The 24,074-nt window shown below is 35.2% G+C and overlaps 1 protein-coding gene across 2 annotated transcripts in view; it reads right to left on the bottom strand.

The window, feature by feature from the left end:
- The window catches only part of EPHA3 (EPH receptor A3), a gene marked incomplete at both ends in the record, with an annotated part of 361,937 nt that overhangs the window by 255,942 nt on the left and 81,921 nt on the right, over positions 1-24,074 (bottom strand). For both annotated transcript variants that reach the window (XM_082839944.1, XM_082839945.1), the window contains one exon: positions 11,122-11,782. In XM_082839944.1, the coding sequence (XP_082696070.1) occupies positions 11,122-11,782 (661 nt within the window). The remainder of the gene's footprint in view (positions 1-11,121; positions 11,783-24,074) is intronic.

Raw genomic sequence — 24,074 nt, 5'->3', positions numbered from 1 at the left:
TTATATGTTTTTAAATCAGTTAAAATCTGAAAGTCTTTCTGGGTATACAATATAAAAATGTCTATGTGTAAATTCAAGGTCACTTTTGAAAAATCGGTGGAAAAGACCTGTGTTAGAGAAAATAAGAGACTGACTCAAATACCAGATGGGAAAAATCAAGGGTTACTAATATTTAGAAGAAGAAAAATGCTTACACCTAAAGCAATTAGAGAAAGAAGAACAAAAAAACCCCGAAGTTAGCAGAAGGAAAGAACTCATAAAGATCAGATCAGAAATAAATGAAAAATAAATGAAGGAAACAATAGCAAAGATCAATAAAACTAAAAGCTGGTTCTTTGAGAAGATAAACAAAATTGATAAACCATTAGTCAGACTCATTAAGAAAAAAAAGGAGAAGACTCAAATCAATAGAATTAGAAGGGAAAAAGGAGAAGAAACAACTGACACTGCAGAAATACAAAGGATCATGAGAGAGTACTACAAAAAACTATATGCCAATAAAATGGACAACCTGGAAGAAATGGACACATTCTTAGAAAAGCACAAGCTTCTGAGACTGAACCAGGAAGAAACAGAAAATATAACAGACCAATCATAAGCACTGAAATTAAAACTGTGATTAAAAATCTTCCAACAAACAAAAGCCCGGTACCAGAGGGCTTCACAGGCAAATTCTATCAAACATTTAGAGAAGAGCTAACCCCTATCCTTCTCAAACTCTTCCAAAATATAGCAGAGGGAGGAACACTCCCAAACTCATTCTACAAGGCCACCATCAGCCTGATACCAAAACCAGACAAAGATGTCACAAAGAAAGAAAGCTACAGGTCAAAATCACTGATGAACACAGATGCAAAAATCCTCAACAAAATAAAAGCAAACAGAATCCAACAGCACAGTAAAAGGATAATACACTGTGATCAAGTGGGGTTTATCCCAGGAATGAAAGGATTCTTCAGTATACACAAATCAATTAATGTGATACACCATATTAACAAATTGAAGGAGAAAAACCATACAATCATCTCAATAGATGCAGAAAAAGTTTTTGACAAAATTCAACACCATTTATGATAAAAACCCTCCAGAAAGTAGGCAAAGAGGGAACTTAACATAATAAAGGCAATATATGACAAACCCACAGCCAACATCATCCTCAATGGTGAAAAACTGAAACTATTTCCACTAAGATCAGGAATAACACAAGTTTGCCCACTCTCAACTGCTATTATTCAACATTGCTTTGGAAGTTATAGCCACAGCAATCAGAGAAGAAAAAGAAATAAAAGGAATCCAAATCGGAAAAGAAGAAGTAAAGCTGTCACTGTTTGCAGATGACATGATACTATACATAGAGAATCCTAAAGATGCTACCAGGAAACTACTAAAGCTAATCAATGAGCTTGGTAAAGTAGCAGAATACAAAATTAATGCACAGAAATCTCTTTTATTTCTATACACTAATGATGAAAAATCTGAAAGGGAAATTAAGTAAACACTCCCATTTACCATTGCAACAAAAAGAATAAAATACCTAGGAATGAACCTACCTAAGGAGACAAAAGACCTGTATGCAGAAAACTATAAGACACTGATGAAAGAAATTAGAGATGATACAAACAGATGGAGAGATATACCATGTTCTTGGATCAGAAGAATCAACATTGTGAAAATGACTCTACTACCCAAAGCAATCTATAGATTCAATGCAATCCCTATCAAACTACCACTGGCATTTTTCACAGAAGTAGAACAAAAAACTTCACAATTTGTATGGAAACACAAAAGACCCCGGATAGCCAAAGCATTCTTGAGAAAGGAAAATGGAGCTGGAGGAATCAGGCTCCCTGACTTCAGTCTATACTACAAAGTTACAGTAATCAAGACAGTATGGTACTGGCACAAAAACAGAAAGATAGATCAGTGGAACAGGATAGAAAGCCCAGAGATAAACCCACACACATATGGTCACCTTATTTTTGATAAAGGAGGCAAGAATATACAATGGAGAAAAGAGAGCCTCTTCAGTAAGTGGTGCTGGGAACATTGGACAGCTACAGGTAAAAGAATGACATTAGAACACTCCCTAACACCATACTCAAAAATAAACTCAAAATGGATTAAAGACCTAAATGGAAGGCCAGACACAATCAAACTCTCAGAGGAAAAGACAGGCAGAACACTCTATGACATAAATCACAGCAAGATCCTTTTTGACCCACCTCCTAGAGAAATGGAAATAAAAACAAAAATAAACAACTGGGACTTAATGAAACTTAAAAGCTTTTGCACAGCAAAGGAAACCATAAACAAGACAAAACGACAACCCTCAGAATGCGAGAAAATATTTGCAAATGAAGCAACTGACAAAGGATTAATTGCCAAAATTTACAAGCAGCTCATGCAGCTCAATATCAAAAAAGCAAACAGCCCAATCCAAAAATGGGCAGAAGACCTAAATAGACATTTCTCCAAAGAAGATATACAGATTACCAACAGATACATGAAAGAATGCTAAACATTATTAATCATTAGAGAAATGCAAATCAAAACTACAATGAGATATCACCTCACACCACTCAGAATGGCCATCATTAAATAATCTACAAACAAATGCTGGAGAGGCTGTGGAGAAAAGGGAACACTCTTGCACTGTTGGTGGGAATGTAAATTGATACAGCCACTATGGGGAACAGTATGGAGGTTCCTTAAGAAACTAAAAATAGAACTACCATATGACCCAGCAATCCCACTACTGGGCATATACCCTGAGAAAACCATAATTCAGAAAGAGACATGTTCCACAATGTTCATTGCAGCTCTATTTACAATAGCCAGGAGATGGAAACAACCTAAGTGTCCATCGACAGATGAATGGATAAGGAAGATGTGGCACATATATACAATGGAACATTACTCAGCCATAAAAATAAACAAAATTGTGTTATTTGTAGTTAGTTGGATGGACCTAGAGTCTGTCATACAGAGTGAAGTAAGTCAGAAAGAGAAAAACAAATACTGTATCCTAACACACATATATGGAATCTAAAAAAAAAAGAAAGAAAAAAGAAAAAGGTCATGAAGAACCTAGGAGAAGGATGGGAATAAAGATGCAGACCTACTAGAGAATGGACTTGAGGACACGGGGAGGGGGAAGGGTAAGCTGCGAGAAAGTGAGAGAGTGGCAGGTACATATATATACTACCACATGTAAAACTGATAGCTAGTGGGAAGCAGCCGTATAGCACAGGGAGGCCAGCTCGGTGCTTTTTGACCACCTAGAGGCGTGGGATAGGGAGGGTGGGAGGGAGATGCAAGAGGGAGGAGATATGGGGATATATGTATACATATAGCTGATTCACTTTGTTATTAAGCAGAAACTAATACAGCATTGTAAAGCAATTATACTCCAATACAGATGTTAAAAAAAAAAGGATGGAAAATGAAAGCTAACAACAGCAACAAATAGAGGAAATATCACCTATGATTGAACAGACTAGAAGTTTAATGGAACTAAAAATGATGTCCCCTCAGAAAAGAAAACTCCTGTTTGGAAGAAGGTGGACAACCAATTAATGAATAATGAATATACGTAAATTCATTAAAGACAGTTGCTCTCCCTCAAGGTATCTCTAAGTTCTAATGTTTAAGTGAGAAGAGAGACTGTTGAATTGGTGTCTGACATATGTAAGTGTTTTAACACAGATTTAAACAAGAGAGCAAGGAAGGTTATACAATCCAATGATACCAATGTATGACAATAATGATGTTGTTCAAATACTATTACCCAGTGCTAGATACTCTGCAATGGGCTATGTATACATTCGCTGGCAATTCTAAGGGGTAGATATTGTTGCTCCCCTTTTGTGGATAAGGAAACGGGGGCTCAAATTGTTTATCCACACAGCATTTCTGGGACTCTTGAGCCCAAGCACTTGTCAGTGACAAGAGCCTTTGGCTAAATGAACAATTAGATGCAAACTGAAGGTTGAGGACAAAATTGAGGAAGTTTCCTGAATCATGTTAATACTACCACAAGTTATTATATAAATTGGTGAGAAGATGTAAAAACTTGAATTAATTAAAGCTTTTATAGCTATTATATAAAGCTGTCAGAACGTATCTGTTTTATTTGAAAGTTATTTACATTTTTACTTACTGACATAATTTTTATTCAAATAAATTCTTTGGTCTGAAAAGTCATGGGATGCAACAGTTAAAGGCAAAGTGGGAATGGAGTGCTGTCATTTTAAATTCAGGGAACATGAATAAAATTTTTACAGATCAAGGTAAGAAGCCTGATAATCTCAGTGCAGTCATTACAGGATGAATAAATGCCTTAAGTACTAAGTGTGTAAAATTAAGGGATAGTTATTTTAGCATCTTCATAAGTAGTTAGATCCTTGCTTTATTATAGGTATGAAACTAGTGGAAATTGATTTTTGCAAGCCAGAAAAATAATATTCATCATAAATTCACAAAAGAGAAAAAGTATTCTCTCGGCTACTATATAACGTATTGTTATTACTTTTCATAATCTATTTATTACTATAATGGTAGTTCAGATGATTCCAGTCTTAGTGTGTTGCAACCGTATGTGACCTAATAGTCAAATGCATTCATTTAAAATTAGATAAGATATACATCTTTATGTGCAAGATATTCTTAAGAACCTAGTGGATTCCAAGATATATAATGCGAGGTATGTTCTCTCCAGAACTTACATTCCAAGAATGCATAGTTGGCATAGAAATCTCCCAATAATTATTAATCTAGTATGTATCAAATTGAAAACTTCATCAATTATACTCTGCTAGGTTGTAGGCACAATATCCTTTAAAGAGACATGATGTAGTTCCTCCCCTCAAGAAACTTCCAGTCTGAAAACAACTGTAAAGAAATGCTTCTGAATTCATTAAAACATATGAACACCTCGTACTTCTAGAAGATGCACAAAGACTAAGTAGGTGCTAAGAAACATCTAAGGTTTTCAATTTTCTTTAGCTCCTCTGTCAGAGCAAGCAGAATCTTTAAATCATTGTTATTGTAGGCTTGACTGCTTCTTCTTTTTTTTTTTTTTTTTTTTTTTTGTGGTATGTGGGCCTCTCACCGCCGTGGCCTCTCCCGTTGTGGAGCACAGGCTCCAGACATGCAGGCTCAGCGGCCATGGCTCACGGGCCCAGCCGCTCTGCGGCATGAGGGATCTTCCCAGACCGGGGCACGAATCTGTGTCCCCTGCATCGGCAGGCGGACTCTCAATCACTGCGCCACCAGGGAAACCCTTGACTGCTTCTTTAAGAGACTTTCTGAACAGACAGAGCCATGGGTAAAGAGTAAGAGTTGGTAGGTGAAAAAAACATAATTACAGATAACCATCAAGAAATCTAGATGTCTTCATATGTCACATCAAACACACTTTTCTACTCAGTTGCTAATGTACAAGAACAAGGAATAAAGTTAGCATTCCACAATGAACACACACAGATAAAACACAGGGCAACAGATTCTTCAGTGACATTAATAAGGTATGTGGTACATTAAGCTAAACAAAGTTTGTAGGAGGAAGGAATATTTATAGTAACTGTCTGGTATCTGCCTGAAATGTAATTAATTGACTATATAAAAAGCCATTAGCATTCTCATTTCTTCTCTCCAAACTAAATTAAAACAGATAACATAATTCATTAGCTAGGATTATATATATATATATATATATATATATATATACACACACACACACACACATAACACAAATTTCCCTATGTATTAACGTGAAATTTCCCCACACCTCCAATCTTAAAAAGTGAAAAGTGTTATGCTGAGATGTAAGAAGGATTTCTCAAGTGAAATGAACCAAGTAAATCTTGATTGTCAATGACTGAAAGCAAATGATTAAGTCTCATAATTTTAATTTTTCAATCTGGTTAAAAAGATGTTTACTGACATCCTATAATAACAACTCAACCTGTAATTTGACCATACTCTCAACATTCAGCAAGTTTGCCCAAATCTCAGGAACATGGCCCAAATAAGGTTTAAGCCACACACACAGTAACTTAAAAGAGATGCCATGAGAGATAACTTATTTAAAGAAAGGCCATATTTTAAAATTATATATTAGAGAAATTGCTAGACCCAAGTTGATGCATGACTTCTTACTTTCCTTACTAATGTTTATATTACCTCTTAGTTTAAGTTTGTGTGGTTACTTTTATGTGCATTTCTATCTTACCAAATTCGTTATAATAAATACTCTCTACCCTCCTGTAGGTGCTTTTTCCTGTATTTCCAGTTTACTTGGTATGCAATTCCTAAATGATGCTTTAGTTACTAATATTTCTTTCACCATTCCCTTATTTCCTCTCTCTAACCAGTCCTTGAAAGAGAGAGATGCATCATCTTCTACTCTTACTTTTCCCCATCCTCTCTAGCAAAGAAACAGAAGATCAGCAACATAAAGCATCTTATTGCAGAAAATTTTATTTTCTCGTCATTCATCTCCTCGCATACAAATACTTCCTCCCTCAACACACTTATAACTTCTTTTTAAGTTTAAACTATTGACTTAGATCTGTTTAATAATTCACTTAAAAACATATGTTCCTTTGGAGGCAGAGACCAAAACATTTTAAAATACACACACACACACACACACACACACACACACACACACACACACATTTTTGAATTATAAACCAAATTAGTTTAGCAGTGATAATGTTCATCTTTCTCTTTCTAGTGCGCTCAGCAGAATTTGGCACATAGTAGAGGCTCAATAAATGTTTAATAATTGAATAAATGGTCAAAGCACAACTTTACTACTTTTTCTCATTTCAGGAAAACTGGACTGTTGTTAAAGTTTGCATCAAATACAAGAGAAGTATAATGACATGGTTAAAATTCTGGTCCTGTATAAAGATAACTTTGGTTTTATTTATAGTTCTGAAACTGATAGATGAGTTTTTTGACTACAGAATATTTTTAACAATATATTTTTCCTATCAAACAGAGATTGTCTCATTTTCATCATTTAGTTCACTGAACTTTAACTATCCCAAATATCCATGGAGAGTGAAATAAAGAATTCAGAATATTTCATTACTAAACTCAGAAAATGACCTATTTAAGAAATTTAGATCCTTTATAAGGCCTCCCTATGGAACAAGCTCAGAACGCAAAACTTTAATGGGACTTCTACACATTATGAGACTTTTGAGATAATGATTTAATAAACAAATTATAAACTGCACCTTCTAGAATGCATAAGCTGGGTAAGTTAGTTAGCCCTTTCTCCCTACCCCAAAAGTTGCTAAGCACAATAGTGATGAGTCCAAAACTCTCAATGCAGAGACTTCTCGTTATTAATAAACAATTTCCACTATTAATTTTGAAATACTCAAAATTAATCTCTCCTTCCCCTACCTTGCCAAGGCAGTTTGTACCCGGTAGAAGATTTATTGGTCTGTCTTGCAATAAAATTATTCATTTATTTATCTGTCTTTCATACTAGATTGTGAGCTCTTAGAAGGGAGATACGCTGACTTATTCATCTATGTTTCTCCGGTGTCTGGTACATTATTACATAGAACTTACAGATGGTTACAGATATTGAATTAAATTTGGTAGACTTTTTGGCATATCTAAGATGTTTGTCAATCCACATATCCAAATTTTGTTAGACATCACCTGGGCTAAGCTTAGTCTTCCCATGACATTTTGGCTAGTAATTCTTTCTTAAAAACCTAGAAACAGAAAGATGTGATAAATAAACTGAAACAGATGAACCTTATATTGACAGATTCTTGGTTAACTTTGTGCTGATTCTCTATGGTCCTACTCATCCTTCAATACACAGTACTCTAAATCCAGTAGAATCTATGTACCTATGGGATTTCCTGGTCTCTGCCACCACTGGACTGAATCACAGGGAAGAAGTGTGGGTTGAGGTTACAACTGCAACCTTTAGAATCAGACTGCCTGGTTTCAGATTGCAACTTCAGCACTCACTAAGGGACCTAAGGCAAGATATTTAACCTGTCAAAGCTTTTCTTCTCATTTTAAAAATGGAGATAATAATAAGGATGTACTTATAGGTTATTTTGAAGGATAAATGAGATAAATCATGGACATAACTTAGCAAATCAGCACAGTGTCTGGCATCCAATAAGTGCTTAATGAATATTTTTAAAAACCTCTGAATTCTTACTATACTTCTCAGAATGAAGTAGATGCTCCTTGAATATCTGTTGAAACAAAGTGAATGAGTCTTGTTTTCCTCGGCTTTAGGTAACTGTAAGCCTATGGTTGCTGATCATTGTGTTATAAAATTATCCTGAGGTGTTTAAAATCTGGCTCTATGTGTATGTCAAGGTATTGTTCCATCCTTTTGTAAAACGAAACAAAACAAAACAAAAATGAACTCATGAAATACAGGAAATCTATTTAGTTATCTTTTTCACCTGCATCTTTTCTAAGTATTACCATTCCTTTTGTGTGCCTGACTTGAAGTACTGCTGATAAAACAATGACTTGTGAGAGTCATAAGCTATTCTGACTAGTCCACAAGCTTATTAAAAACCAACCAAATTTTTAAAATTAAAAAAGGAAAGCATAACAAACACCATCACTACCACTGACAACAACAGCAAAATTACAAGCCTCAAGCCATGATGGCTTACTCTATTACAGATACCAGGCCAGAATTAATTGCTTGAGTATTGGATTTTTAAGACATAGTAGACTATGCACTAAACTGACCTATTAAAAGAAATATTTGTTAAAATAAAGTTGGTTTAGACAAGGTACTACATGTAAATCAGCAAGAAATAGAATACCTTGTCACATCGTCTAATAATCTGAGTACACAAAGGTTTTCTTTACTTATTACAAAAAGAGAGGAAGTCAAAATTCACCTGGCAACATCAGCAAATGTCAAGATATAACCATAAGAACAAGCTGCACCTTTAAGTTACATCACTGAAAAGTCAGTCCCAATCATATCCCATTTCATGTGCTATCTCTAATTCTACTATAATTATTTTTATTGGTTTATCTTCAAGATTTTTTCTTAGAATGAAAAATTCTATGCTATTTACGCATACGTATCTCTTATTCTGCAACCAGTATTTTTAAATGTTGAAAAAGTCTGTGATAATATAGCATCACTATATCAAGGAGGTGCTATTGATGTCCTTCAATATAATAAACTACAAGACTCAAGGATGTAAAAATTTGACATAAATATTATCTCCAGGAGTAATTTTAACATAGGGTACCACTGAGTAGAATAATAGTTACTTTAAAGAAGTGGTTCAGTAAATTAAAATAAGGTTAAAAATAGAAGCAATTATGAATCTATTGTGAACTTTCTGAAAACAACTTAATGTGACTCTTTTTTAAATTCTTCTACTAGTTATTTTGTCCTCAAGACAGCATGTAATATAGGCTAATTATATGTATGTTTTATTTATTTTTATTAACATTTTTATGATTCTATTTACTTGCTGATACTTATTTTTCTATTTCTTGTAAATTTGAATGAAATATAAAGTATCATATAAAATTATTTAAAACCCAAACATCCAAACAATGATTAGGTTTCTTGCTCAATGGAATATTTTATGAGATAGCTCAACATATATTGATATATATTGTTGAGACAGGGACACACTATTCCTTTCTTGGTGTGGACATCAGAGACTGCATCAGTAGAAACCAAACTGGAGGGAATGGACAATTTTTCATCTTCCTGATCTAGGCCTTTATTATTTTATTTAAAATAAATCACACAAATATATCACAAACAATATCATAGTGATAAAATATAATTCAAAGTGGAGTATAAAGGCTATTGAGACTTCTCTACACTCATGAATATACATAAGCAAGTAGTAGCTAGTATGTTGTTCCAATTTTAGAATTTTCAAAGCCATACTTAGTAAGAGTATCATGATGGCTCTTGTCAAGGATCTAAATAACACAGAGAAATATCAGACTAGAGTGTACCATTTGCTGTCATTAAAAAGAAATTCTATAAACTACCTATAGTCAAAAGCAAAATGCTATATTCTGTTCAGATTCTTAGAAAGGTCAATTTATGTATAACGTAGATTCATTTCTTCCACATGGACTTGAGTCCTACTGAATGGCCACAAGTAGAATATCAAACTCAATTCTTTTGACAGAGTTTAACAGCAAACAAAGGTATTAACACAGACTAGATTTCAAGGACTAGTTACTTAAGTTCTCCTGTGTATTTATACATTTAAAAATTTAATAATAATTTCACTGTGTCCTTAAACACAAAACCTTGCCTAATGCTAAACAACAAATTTGGGGATTAAGTGGAACTTATCATCTGATATAATCTTCTATGGAAAAGATTATCTTTTAATTGATTAAACTTCAAGTGCAAAGAGATTTTTAATAAAAATCAACTTGATAACACAGTTCAGGTTCTCTGATTCTATATAAAGGATCAAATATGCATTCCCACCTAAGATGTGGTATATATATATGTATATATATATACACATATATATATATCCTCCTGAGCAGCCAAAAGGGCCAAATCATGAATCAAAATTTTAAAAGTTTTACATTACTCCTCTATACATTAAACACTGAAGGACAAAACCTGGATTTTTAAATAAAATAATTTTTATTAAACACTAATGCTTTGTAAGTAAACCTGTATTTTAAGCACAGGTGTCACTGAAGAAAATACTATATTTTATAGCAATGAATTACCTATTGCTATGAGAGTGATGAGCACAAACGTAAATAGTCGATGCAGGATCTAATTCTGTTAGACTCAGATTAGCTGAGTGCCAATGATATTTCTTCCCTCTACATAAAAGAGACAGATACTTTTTTTCTTTCAGTTCGTCTAGTGGGGTGTAGGCCAGCGCCACATAATCAAACATGTTAATATTTCTACATCAAATTATGAATCATCACATCAAGTGGGATGGATAAATTTAGTCTATAAATAGACTCTGTTCAGTTTGAGGCATGTTTTGCTGCCAAGTGAGTTCAGGTTGGGTTCATTTCTTTCAATTACTCTACCATAAATTCACAGGTAAGAAATACCACTGCAGGGAAAATAGAGAAGACTCTTACCTTGGCACATAAAACCTCTTTCTTCATAGCCAGCATTGCATGAGCACTTGCCAATGGGTACAAGCCATTCACCTTCTGTACTACAGTACATCCTGGGAGGATCTTCCTCCTTAGAATTGTTAACACAAGAACCTCTAACTTCCACCAGGGATTGGGAATCCATGGGTACTGTGTCTGGAAACATAGCCAGATTCTTCACTGTAAACGGACACTTTTTGAAGTACACTCTCACAGACACTAAGGCAACACAAGCACCAACGTCTTGAAAAGCCAAATAAAATCCCTTTTTGTTGACAGGACCTACTTCTCTAACCTCGGTGTTGAGTTTAAGAATACGGTCCCCAAGATCCATTTGTGTGAAACTTTCATCAGCTGCAATGGTGTCAATCTTTGTAAACTGATGTTCTCGGAATTTGACCCCATGATCATCATCAGACTCCATGTAGTATAGGTTGAAAGTCTCCTTGCAAGTTCCCAAAACCAATGGAATACTATTGCAGTCCCGGAGAGTGAACTTGAGCTCCACGTAGATCTTCTGAGCTGAGTTCCTGGGGACCCAGTTTGTCCTCAGCCAATTATTTTGACTATGATCCATGACATTGCACACCTGGTAAGTCCTGATGGGTGTGTAATGTTCATCAACACCGCTGATCTCTTCCCACTTGAAGAATCAAAGAAGAAAAAAAGAGAGGCAGAATTAATGAGTTAAGCATGATGAATAATAGTGCACATAAGATGAGGGTGTCAATGCAATCACAAGAAATACAAAATAAATGAGCAGAAACTGCTTAAAAAAGTTTCAAGACTTTTTAGAACAGTGAAGCAGTGCTGTCTTTGATCCTTAGACAGGTTTTGAGAAGTTTTTAAGTTAGCAACACATTGTTTGTGTTACTTATGATTCTACAACTATTATACCATCTGTTTCTATTACTCCTGTGTCTACGCTTTCTTTATACCATGCCCAGGTTAGCCTATATTGCTACCAGGAAAATACATATTTTTCCATGTCATACTAGAGTTCTAATCTTCTATGGCTCCCCATTACCTATGCAATAACTTCACACTCATTAGTTTGGTATTTGTGTTTTTCCAAAAACTGGTCCCAACCTACATTTAATTTTTTCTAAAAGTTTGAATTGAGATTAGTGAATTATATGTTCCGCTTATGCACATACTATGTTCTTGTCAATGTGAACATTTTTTACTGTTTTCAAAAGAAATATTGGATCTTCTTTTTTTATGCTATAAAAAAAAGAGAGCACTGGTCTGTGCTCTTTTCTCCTTGATGTTTCCCATAACCCTGCCATGCTTAAGAAACTTTCTGCTTTATATAATATTTATTAAATACCTTTTTTATAAATTTAATTCATGATACATGCTTAGATTAGTTTAATTTTGTTTCATATGCATTTGTTAGATTTTAGACCTCTTCATATCCTCTATAATATGCAGCACACAACTTCACCTTTTGGGAGATGCATAAAAATTATTTTTTTCTTTTAATATATGTAGGAGTAACTCAAGAAAATAATAAATATAAAGTTCTTAGAGAATATATTTTAATTTTGTAAATAAATAAATAAATGAAATCCTTCTGAAGCCCATTAGAAATGGGTTCCTAAATTTTTCTCCATTAAGAGAGTTACTTATTTTCATAAGGAGTAAGTTTTAAATACTTTTAAACTAAATCAATGGCATTTAAAGTGTATTAACATTTTTTTCTATTTATTAAAAACACATAGGAATGCCAATCTACAAATTCTAGTCACAAAATGAGATAAAATGCTATTTTTTTTAAATTGATGGTAACCAAAAGCAAAGAAATATGGCATTTATTTGGCCTTTGAACCTCATTAGAGGAGAAAATAATTATTTACATTAGGGTGTTTGAATATCAAAAGCAATTAGTGGACCCCACCCGTGTGAGAAACACAGTTTTAGAACTCCTTATTCCCCTTAGCTCTCCTACTAATCTAAGAGCAAAACGAAAGCAAATAATTAAACAGCACTTATTTTAATAACTTTGATCATTCAGGGTCTGGAATATGAGAGGCACTCATTTTCTGGAGCAAAATTGGCTAGTCTTCATTGTCACGCCCAAGATCAAACAAAGGAACAAATTTTGATTATTTTAGAAAACCCTAGCTCTAACATACAAGATATATCTATATCTTAATATAAGAAAATACTCATACTGTATTTTTAATAATAACCAATATATCATTTTCAAACATCCACTCTATAAATGTATTATACGGAGAGCTTTAAAGAAGAAAAGTATACATAGATTCTCAGTTCTGAGGATTTTACACTTAGGTGCCTATAATAATAAAGTCACATTCAAAACAAAATTAATGTATAACTTTAATATCAGAAAAAATTAAACAGAGTGAACTGAGTTGGAGCTCTGAAAAACTGTGATGTTAAAAAGTTAGTATTATGTTGTATCTTCTCTATTCCCATTACATTGGTTCTACAATGGCATTGTAAAGCACAGAGCTAACAAAATCTTCAGAGAATAAATGTTTTCTGTGGGCATTTTATAGAACATTAAATCATGGACATAATTATTTAAAAATTAACCAACTGATTTAAAAATTTTTAGTTCAAGATTTCCTTATCAGAAGAGATATGAGATTGTACTTCGACTGATGAATCATTTGCAAGTTTCTCCTGCTATGGACAGCATTTTACTAGACATCAAACAGAAATCACACTATGTAAAGATTTTCATAATTCAATGTAAAATATGATTTTACTTATGGAGATCTCACTGTATTTAACATTTTCCTCTCACGCTAATTGGCAAGCTATCACAAGTCCTTGAATGCAGAGGTACAAATTGCAAGAAGATAATGCAAACAGCACCAGCATGCTTTGCACATGAAAAGGTTGCAGAGAGCAACTGTCACTTCATTAATTTGTCATGAAGACCATATTGCCTGTAAGTGATGGTGGCCTGCCATCTCAGACCACTTGCAAAAAACAGCAGACTCTAGCATTTGCTGAGGACTAGACAGTGGAAATAAAATTCCTAAATGAGCATTTTTGCAACAGCAACGCAACAACAGGAATCATTAATTAAAGTTGCTGTTGTAATGCTTACATTTTATAAATTTAAAGAATACTCATATTTACCCTATCTTCCTATTCCAAGAACTAATGGATATGTTCATAAATTATTAGAGATAACATACTGTCGTAGTCATTGCCCCAAGACCAATGTGGACAATGAAAATGGGCGACAAAGAATTGGTGACATATAGAATTGGGAGGTACAAGGCATCTATCTCTTCATTTTTCTAATCCTTAAAAAAAAAAATCTGTTCAAGGAGTGTGCAGCAGTAACATTGTCTTCAGCAGAAGGGGACACAGAACTAGTAAGAACTCAAATTCTTTCTAAAGCTCAAATTCCCCAAAATCAATAATTCTGGTATTTAGCGTGGTTCCCAGATTCTTACTATAAGCTTTTATCATTAGACCACAGAGACCAGAGCTGAATTTTTTGCTTTGTTGGTTTTTTTCTTTCTTTTTCCAGATCATACAACTATAAGAAAACCACATGTCCAGATCTCTTTTCCCTAGAAGGGTCATTCTGAAATCTATTCCCTGTAGCATAAGCACAGTGACCCTCCTTATCATCAAAATACAGTGTAAGGTGTAAAGGAGAATCAATTTACATTTACTAGATAGAACAGTTCCTTGTCACTGAGTCAAACATGTATTTTGAGGGATAACATATTTTTAACAATTAATCGGCACTTAACCTAAAAACTCTCATTTTGATAAACCTCAATTATAGTAATTAAAGATTTATACTCATTGTTGATATTAATTACTCTTAGATACATTTTTAGCTACTTGCCAATAGGGATTAAGGAGGAAAATGTGTACATTTTCTTTAAGAGAGGGAGAACCTGCATTACATTTAGTGCATTGGCTAACATAAAAAAATACTAAGAAAGTGAGAAAAATAACTTCATGATTTACCTTATAAGGTTAAACCAGTTTCTTAGAAATTTTCAGATGATACTAAAAAGAAAATGATAACCAATATTTTTATGTTTGCAATATTACATTTGTAATTCAGTGGTTAATAAGAAGCACATAGTTCTGCACTTTACAAAGTACTAATGATGACTAATCTTGTGCTCAATAATTATAAGTGATATTAAATGGGTTCATGTTATTCCTTCTCCACTCGTGTTTTTACTCCTATGTTTCTTTCTCTTTGTACACATCATAGCTATTTCGAAATGCAGTGTTCATCTTAGAAATATTTGGACATTTACCATGCATCAGAATTTTAAGCATGGCAATGCATAATCACTTACAGGAAGGATGTTACTGTCAAGTGTCAGGCACAGATATATCTACAAAAATCATTATATTTCCATTTATTCATAAATAGTTTTTCTTAGCCCATAAGTCTCAAAAGTACACACACACACACACACACACACACACACGCTTGTAATAGTATCACGTTAAAAGGTAGAGTAAAATAAAACTGTCGAGACAAATGAAAAATAGAATTTTGGGGTTTTGGGAGTTTTGTTGCAGTTGATGATGATTTGGGGTCAAATCAGAGGAATACATTTGTAACCAGAGGATTGAGGAGAGAGAAGATGGGAATTTGATATTGAAAATCTAGCATCAGTAACAAGAGGCAGGCCAGAGTCTAAAGATAAAAAGGCGTAGAAGGTACATGCCTCAGATGGTATGTCCAGTAACCTTAATAATAATGACTACTATCCATTCTCCCACCCATCTTTAACTCATAAGTATTTAGCATAAATGTGATAATGGTATTAGAAGTGTCTAGTGGAAAATAGAGAGGACAATGTTCTAGTTTGGGTAAAGTATACTGAAAAGAGCTGGAAAACTAGGAAACTAGTGAAAGGACCAGAGCTTATTATTGAGGAAAGCCAACACAGGGTTTCGGAGAGGGAGAGAAAGAGTTAGGACCAGGAAAATGTATGATCTCTGTTCAGATATTAGGTACATTCTGGTACATTCTGTAGTTAGAACAAGACACAGGCTATTCAAGGAAGTGTCTTCTGAAAGCTTGAGCATGTGGGGATCCTTGGGACCCCATCAGCCCTTACCTTGGATTCTCTGTCTTTACCCAGCACCTCATACTCACAAAGCGTCCATGTTCAGTCTTAGTACTTCTCAGTTCCTAAAACCCCTAGACGGAGACAAGAACTAGGGCATCCTCAGCTTCGCCATTTCTAGGGCTTTAATTTTAGTTATGCTCCTACCAGCTGGGATTGATTTAGTGGTACTGTATTGAGATCTCAGGGCTGTTGCCACATCTTTGCTCCTGTGGACAAATATCCCATATTTCTGAGTACAGTCTGTCTAATTTCCTTACCTCAAAGGTTCTTATTTTTGGCTAAGCATTAGCCAGAGAGCTTTTTTAAAATACTGCTTCATAGGTGCCTATTCAAGCTATTTCCTTTTACACTGCCTAGGTGATTAGAATGTGCCTAGGTGATTCCCTAAGGTTGGGAACCAATGTTCTATGTCTCTTGGCCAACTTTTGACCTCAACTTGACCTGAGAGCATACTCCACTATCAGCTTGCAAGACTTCTGAATCTCCCCAGAAACTATGTCTAAAGTTTACAGATAGCCCTGCCTCTGTCTCTGTAGAAGGACCTTTTGCTCAGCCCTCATCCCATCTGTTTTTTGATTCCGGATTTGCCGAGGCCCAGATGTGCCTTATGTAGAAGCTCACCTGAATAACCTCATCCTCCACCTCCCACAAAGATTTGTAAGATATTATTATAATAAACAACATAAATCTAATCATAGTGGTCTTCTATTTTGCATCTGGTGGTAAATGCAAAACGTGTGCATTACAGAAATATGTAAACAGTGTGTGTGGGAGGGTTACCTCCAATCACATATTTCTCCTGGTATAAATATAAGACAACTGGTTTTAGACATGCTACAATTTTTAGAGCTTGCTGTAATTTGGTAGTCTCCTACTGTGATTTCTGTAATGATTTGTGATTTTTAAGATGCCTCTATAATAGCAGTGTTATTTGATTCCACATGCATTTATTAAATATTTCTATATGCAAAGCCCAAGTTAAAAACTGTGGATAGTAAAGATAAGTAAAATGTGACTTTTGCTATTCAGGAGTTGATGCTGGAGGGAGAGGTATAAGTATCACTGAAGGCAGATGATGATATGCTGTCTACTTGAGGTGTTGCAAGGAGCTGTGGGGAAAGGAAGGAGTACTGCTGGAAGGAGGTTCCAGGAAAGCATTAAAGAAGAAATGGAAAGGTAGGATGACTAGAATTTCTACAGGTAGAAATATGGGGACACACTGAAAGAGATAGTGTGAGCCAACAGGAAGACAGGTGAGGACAGAACCTGTTTAAGGAACTGGGTTCTACTTAGGCTGGAATGTAGGGCATTGAGCAGCAGGGATGTGAGCAGTTACTTAGAAAAGAAAGGCCTGGGCCAATTTGGGAATATCAGCTGATACGTGTTTATTTCATTTGCTACCGTGAGAAACTACTGAAAAGAGGCACATGGTTTACTCCGGACTGGGAGTTGGTTCTCCAAAGAGAAGGCAAAGGAGGGGCTTTAGAAAGACCACTGCAGAGATCCAGAAGAGAAGCCTGAAGAAGATGACCTCTGTTGAGTGAATGAACAGCGAATATTTCCCAAAAGATTATAAAGGGATATATTTTTTCTTATGAATTTATATAGGATATGGCTACATGTGTAGAGAGTAACACAGCTCATTATAAGTTTTTGACTACTAAAACATATTTCAGAAAGATTCCTGTTTGTACTGAAAGATTGCAGGCAGCAACAGAAAAAAAAATTCAAGGGTACATGTATGTAAATAAATGTTTCTTTAATTTTTCTTTTATGAAATAGTGTTCTCATTAGATCCTATATATATGATTTGAAGAATATTTAATTAATATTTATTGAGTAACTATGTGCCAAGCTCGATATTGATAATGTAGTAATGAAGGAGATAGGAATGGTACCTGTCCTTAAGGAACATACTGTCTTTATGTTATAATCACTATTATATCCATTTTTATTTTATGAAGACATTTTCATTTATTTCTTTGTTCATTATCCTTTCTCCCCTGTATGGTCTCTGGTTTGGCTTATCTTTCCCTCCCAAACATTTAGCCCTGTGCTTAAACCCAAATAACTTATAGAGACTTACTAAAATTAAGTATCATGTGATGTGCCAAATATTAAACTTATATAACTAACAAAGCACAGAAGTATGCTTTGGGGTACAGAAGGCATTGAGTTTTAAAAATCAATACTCTGGATAGTTATGTGTCACAGAGTGGCCTTAACCAAGTAAATAAAAGACACATATCATGTTTATAAGTATTTTGTAATAATTTAAAAAAGAAGAAGGAAATGAATTTCTACAAACTATGTGTTAACAAATTTATGATAAAGATTTTTGGAATATATGTGAAAATTTCTTGAAAGATGAAGAAAAAGGATCTTAAAGTTTGATAGATGGTGGGTGGCAATGAAAAACTTTCCAAAATTATGCAAAATGCTTAAAGATCTACCAAAAAGTGAATTTCTAGCCAGAGGAATTAACTTGCAAAAGATACACTAAAATATAAAACATACCATGGGGAGACCATATCTAAATTCACTGTTGTCGAAAGTTTTCAATTAAACCTGCTATTTAAATTTACCTTTCCTGAAGGGAAAAATGCCAGTGTAAAGGAAAGATAGGAAAAGTATACTTTGCACTATAGAGGTTTGATTTTAATGGTGAAATATTTCTATTTATAATGTAAAAGAAACATAATTGCAAAAATGTTATGTTTAGAACTATAACCATGAAGTACATATACCATTATCTGAAAATTACCTCCATAAAGAGCAGGCTAAAATAGTTTAAAAATCATTAGTAAACCATTTATCTATTCTATAAAAGTTGGGGAAAATCATTTATAATTTATCGGAATGTTTTTCACCCTTTCTGTTCATATACAGCCAAATAACTTCACTTTTCAGAGAATAAATTTCCCTTAAATATTAGGGAGTAAAACAATGAGACTATCATGTTTCCAATTCTTGGAAAAATATTTAATATGAAATTGCCCAATAAAAAGGTAATTTTAGAATTCAGTATAACTGCTTGAAAATATGGGGGAAAATTCCATGCACATTGGCTTAACTTGTCTAGACTGAAAACTGTGCTAAAATGGACATTTACAGAATTATTACAAATGGCCAACTACTTAGAAATTAATGCATAGCAGTGACAGCAGTACATTTCATACCAGTTGTGAGATTCATGTAATTTTCTGCTATGATAATGGGTCACAGACACAGTAATTCATAGCAATTTATTATATACCTGTGGAGCACTCACAGTGATGGAAATGAAATTAACTCATGTCACTGTGGAACATATGCTAAGTTTTACAGATCTTCAGATAACTCAGTTTATTTTTTAACACGATAAGTGTAATTCCTGAAAGCATTTTTCTGAGGTGTAAGCTGCTTTACAGCAACAATTTTAAAGCTGCAGCGACATCTTTGGCTGTTCTTCCCAGAAGTGTGGCAACCCTGTTTCACTGGAACATTTTTAATCATTTATCCATTGAGTATCTTAGGGAGCCCAGATAAGGGTCTAAGCTCTAGAGACAAACAGACACTAGGTTTGAAGCCTAGCTCTGCTCCTTAATAGGAGGTTTAATAATAGACTATGATTTAATTTACACAACTGTAAAATGGGAAACATCATAGTAAACTCTTTTTAGAGATGTTGTTAACAAAAGTAGATCATGCATTTTAAACATCTGTAACAGTGTGCAGCACCTGGGAAGCAGTACACAAATGTTATTATTCTGCTAAAGATAACAAAAAATGTCATTGGAATATATGGATTTTTTTCCTTATAAAGTAATAGGAATGTATTTTAAATTCAAGATATTTCTATTTCCTATTCTTACTTCACTGGTCTAGAGATTCTTCAAATTTATTTAAGGTCACCACAGTTTCTGACAAGTGCAATTTATTTTACTGTTTTGAAATTCAATAAATATAATTAATGACAAAAGTTGACTATTAGACTGCCTCATATTTATATTATAAATGAGCCTGCTGTCTTTTATCTATGATAAATTTGCTATTCTATGTGGAGTAAAGTTTTGCCAATGTTATTCCGCACTTTACTAGGTACTATAGTTCTATAACTTTATTAGACATTTGACTTCAATTCCTTTCACTATTCTTTTTAAAATAAAAAGTATACGATCTATCTGTATAACATATTAATGGACATATGTTTTAATAAAATAAAAATATTTATTATTACCTTTTTACTTCATACTGGTCACTGTGTTAAGTTTCAGTTATGTCATGTCTAAATGGCGATGATAATAGTACCTTCCTTAGAGTATTGCTCAGTTGCTTAGTGGATTATATTGGTAGTTAATAAGTGCTTACATAGTTGTTACCTGCTAAGTAAAACAAATATTTATTAAGCACTTACATGTTACAAAATTGTTTTCTGGTGCTACCATTATGATAAAGGTGCAGAAGTCATGGTTTCCTGACCTTAAAAAATCTTAATTATAAGAATGGAAATATGTTAGTGTAAGCCTAATGTTAGACTGTCATTCGTTCATTAACAGAAATCCACTGTGAGCCTGGCACCCTTCTATGCCCTGGATACCTCCTTCTCCATGGAAAAAATAACAATAAAACCACTAGTGTTGGGCTTCCCTGGTGGCGTAGTGGTTGAGAGTCTGCCTGCCGATGCAGGGGACACGGGTTCGTGCCCCGGTCCGGGAAGATCGCACATGCTGCGGAGCGGCTAGGCCCGTGAGCCATGGCCGCTGAGCCTGCGCGTCCGGAGCCTGTGCTCCGCAGCGGGAGAGGCCACAACAGTGAGAGGCTCGCTTACCGCAAAAAAAAAAAAACAAAAAAAAACAACCCACTAGTGTTTTCATTGAGCTTATGTTCTCCTTAAAAGAAAACAAAGAGTAAACACACACACACACACACACACACACACACACACACACGAAAGGTGAGGTGATGATAATCATTATAAAGAAAAACAAATGTGAAAACAGGCTAAGGGGATAGAAGACCATAGGTGGGTTGATGAAATGACATTTCAAATAGGGTAGCCAGGGCTAAGTTCTCATTTTTGCAGCCACTTGGATGAAGTGAGTAACCAGGCCTAGAGAATATCTGTGGATATAGCATCCCAGACTGAGAGAACAGAAAGCCCATTGGCTGTGAGATTGAGGGTGGTGTTGTAATCAAGGCATAGCAAGAAGGCCACTGTGGCTGAAACAGAGTGATCCAGTAGTGAAGTGATGAAACATTAGGTCAGAAAGGAAGTTGAGTATAAGAGCATTTAGGTCCTTGTTGGCCATGTGAGGGACTTTGGATTTTATTTTCAGGCAAAGGGGTATTCAGTAAAGGGTTTGGCCAGAGGGGTGACATGATCTGATTCATGTATTTAAATGGTCAAGGGCTGATGTGTGAAAAACAAACTGTAAAGAACAAAGACCTATGATGTGAGATCATTAGGAGGTTATTATAATAGTTCAAATGACAGAGGATAGGATATTATTGGTAAAGGTGGGGAGAACAGATTCTGAAACTCTTTTGGTAGTAGATCCAAAGGACTTGATCTGATAGATTGGGTGCAGGATATCAGAGAAGGGTGGAGACTGCGACATACACCATCAAAGAGTGGCAACAGCCAATGTGAGACCAGAGAAAGAACAGCAGCCAGGAGGTGGCATATAGGCAAGAAACTTAAACACAAGTGGAATGTTGACTAGTGAGATTGGGTGATGACGGAGAAAGAGGAAAAATAACACATTCCAGGCAGAGGAAGCAATACGTAAAGGCATAAAAACACAAAAATACCAACTGAGTTTGGGGATTATGAAGCTGCTAACGTGAAAGATGAAGCTAGTCTTTCCTTGATTAATTTGACACGTGTTTATCAGAACTTGTTACGTGCTAGAGATTCTATTAGGTGCTGGAATTACAGCAGCGAACAAATGGTCGGAAATCTCTCTCTTCAGGGAGCTTACATTCTAGTGGGACAGACAGACTAAAAACGTGTGAAGATATAAAACTTATGTCTTCTTATATAGTGGTATTTTAAAAGAATGGCCCACAAAGACCTCACCAGAGGTGTGGTTTAATTAAAGGCCTGAAAGGATGGTTCATGACAGAGAAAGACTTCACTGGGCAGGTGATATTTGACTAAAGAAGAATGGGTACATCAGGAAAGAGCATTCAAGGCAAAGGAAATAGAAGTAAAAAGCCCTGAGGAGTGTGTCCGGCATAAAAAGCCATAAGGAGTGGAGTGTATCTGGAATGTCCTAGCAAGAAAGAAGAAAAAGAGTATGGTCAGGACAGAGGGAGGGAGGAGAAGAGCTGGAGGAGTTTAGGTCCAATCCTAGGATCTGAGCAGAGGACTGAGAAGACCCGCCTTTTCACGGGATCACTCTGGTTGCTATGAAGAGAACAGCAGAAAATTAGAGGAGTGGACGATGATCACGTGGATAGTTTGCAGTGTAATTGAGGTTTTCCTCATCACTCAAGAGATTCAAAGATCAGATTTAGGACATTACTTTGTGTGTGTGTGTGGTACGCAGGCCTGTCACCGTTGTGGCCTCTCCCATTGCGGAGCATGGGCTCCGGACGCGCAGGCCCAGCGGCCATGGCTCACGGGCCCAGCCGTTCCGCGGCATGTGGGATCTTCCCGGACCGGGGCACGAACCCGTGTCCCCTGCATCGGCAGGCGGATTCTCAACCACTGCACCAACAGGGAAGCCCTAGGACATTACTTTGACAAGAGTATTAAGGATGGGTTGGAGGAGGAATGGAAGGAGATGAATTAGAGATATTGTAGTTAACCAAGGGAGGGGTGATGGGAGCTTGTCCATTTTGTTCATTATTGATTCCCAGCACCCAACACGGTTCCACGTATTCCATTTATTGAATGAGTAAATGAATGGGTTAATTTTTGAGTGCAAATAGTATTTCAGAGGTAAAACTCAGACTTGGCAATTGATGGATATTTGCTTTGAAAAAAATGAAAACGTGATAATGACTCTGAGTTAACATTTGATAATCATATTGACCATTTTGTGAGGCCATTACAGTAATGGGCTTTCCCAGCAATGCATCATTTTATCCTTGCAAAACCCCTATGCGGCAGGTACTATTATCAATTAATTCTACAGAGGAGACAAATGAAGCTTAGGAAGAGACCCAACCCCTCACCTCAAATCACACAGCTGTAAAAAGTGAAGCTTGGTTTCAAACCCAAAGCTCTTCCCTTACAAAGCCTTTCCTACTTTCCACTAATCTGTCTTGGTGACTTGAAAATGAATGTCATTAGCGAAGAGAGGCAGCAATATAGGTGGAAGAAGTTATGTGAGGAAGAGCAACAGTTTTGTTTAATATAACCTGAGCCCGATGTGTCAAAGAGAAACACAGACAAAGATGTTTTTAAAAGTTGGAAATGTCACCCAGAAGTCAGCAGAAAAAAAGGGTCTAAGAGTGGAAATTCAGATTTTGGAGTTGCATAATTAAAGCTTTGGAAATGATTAAGATGATTTTTAAAATACATAAGACAAAAGGAATTTTAGAAACTTAATTTTGAAATGCTTATGTTTAGAGACTAGGAAGAGAAAGATGAGCTGATGAAAGAAATGGAAATATAAAAATTGCTCTTTCAAAGCATTCATATTGAAATGTTCCCCATATCAAAAATATTTTTCAAGTTAAGTATAGTAACTACTGCTAGAAAAGGAGCATTTACAGAGGTAGGAGTAGAACAAGAAGAAAACAAGTCAAAGATACAAGACGGGAGAGAATTTCAAGAACTCTGTATTTAATACGAAGAATAGAGTAAACAGCATATGGTCTGAAAAGAATGAACTGGTTAGC

This window comes from Leucopleurus acutus, assembly GCF_964270905.1.
Source record: "Leucopleurus acutus genome assembly, chromosome: 5".
Lineage (NCBI taxonomy): Eukaryota > Metazoa > Chordata > Mammalia > Artiodactyla > Delphinidae > Leucopleurus > Leucopleurus acutus.
Note: the sequence above shows the minus strand (reverse complement) of the source record. Positions and strands in the feature narration are given on the sequence as shown.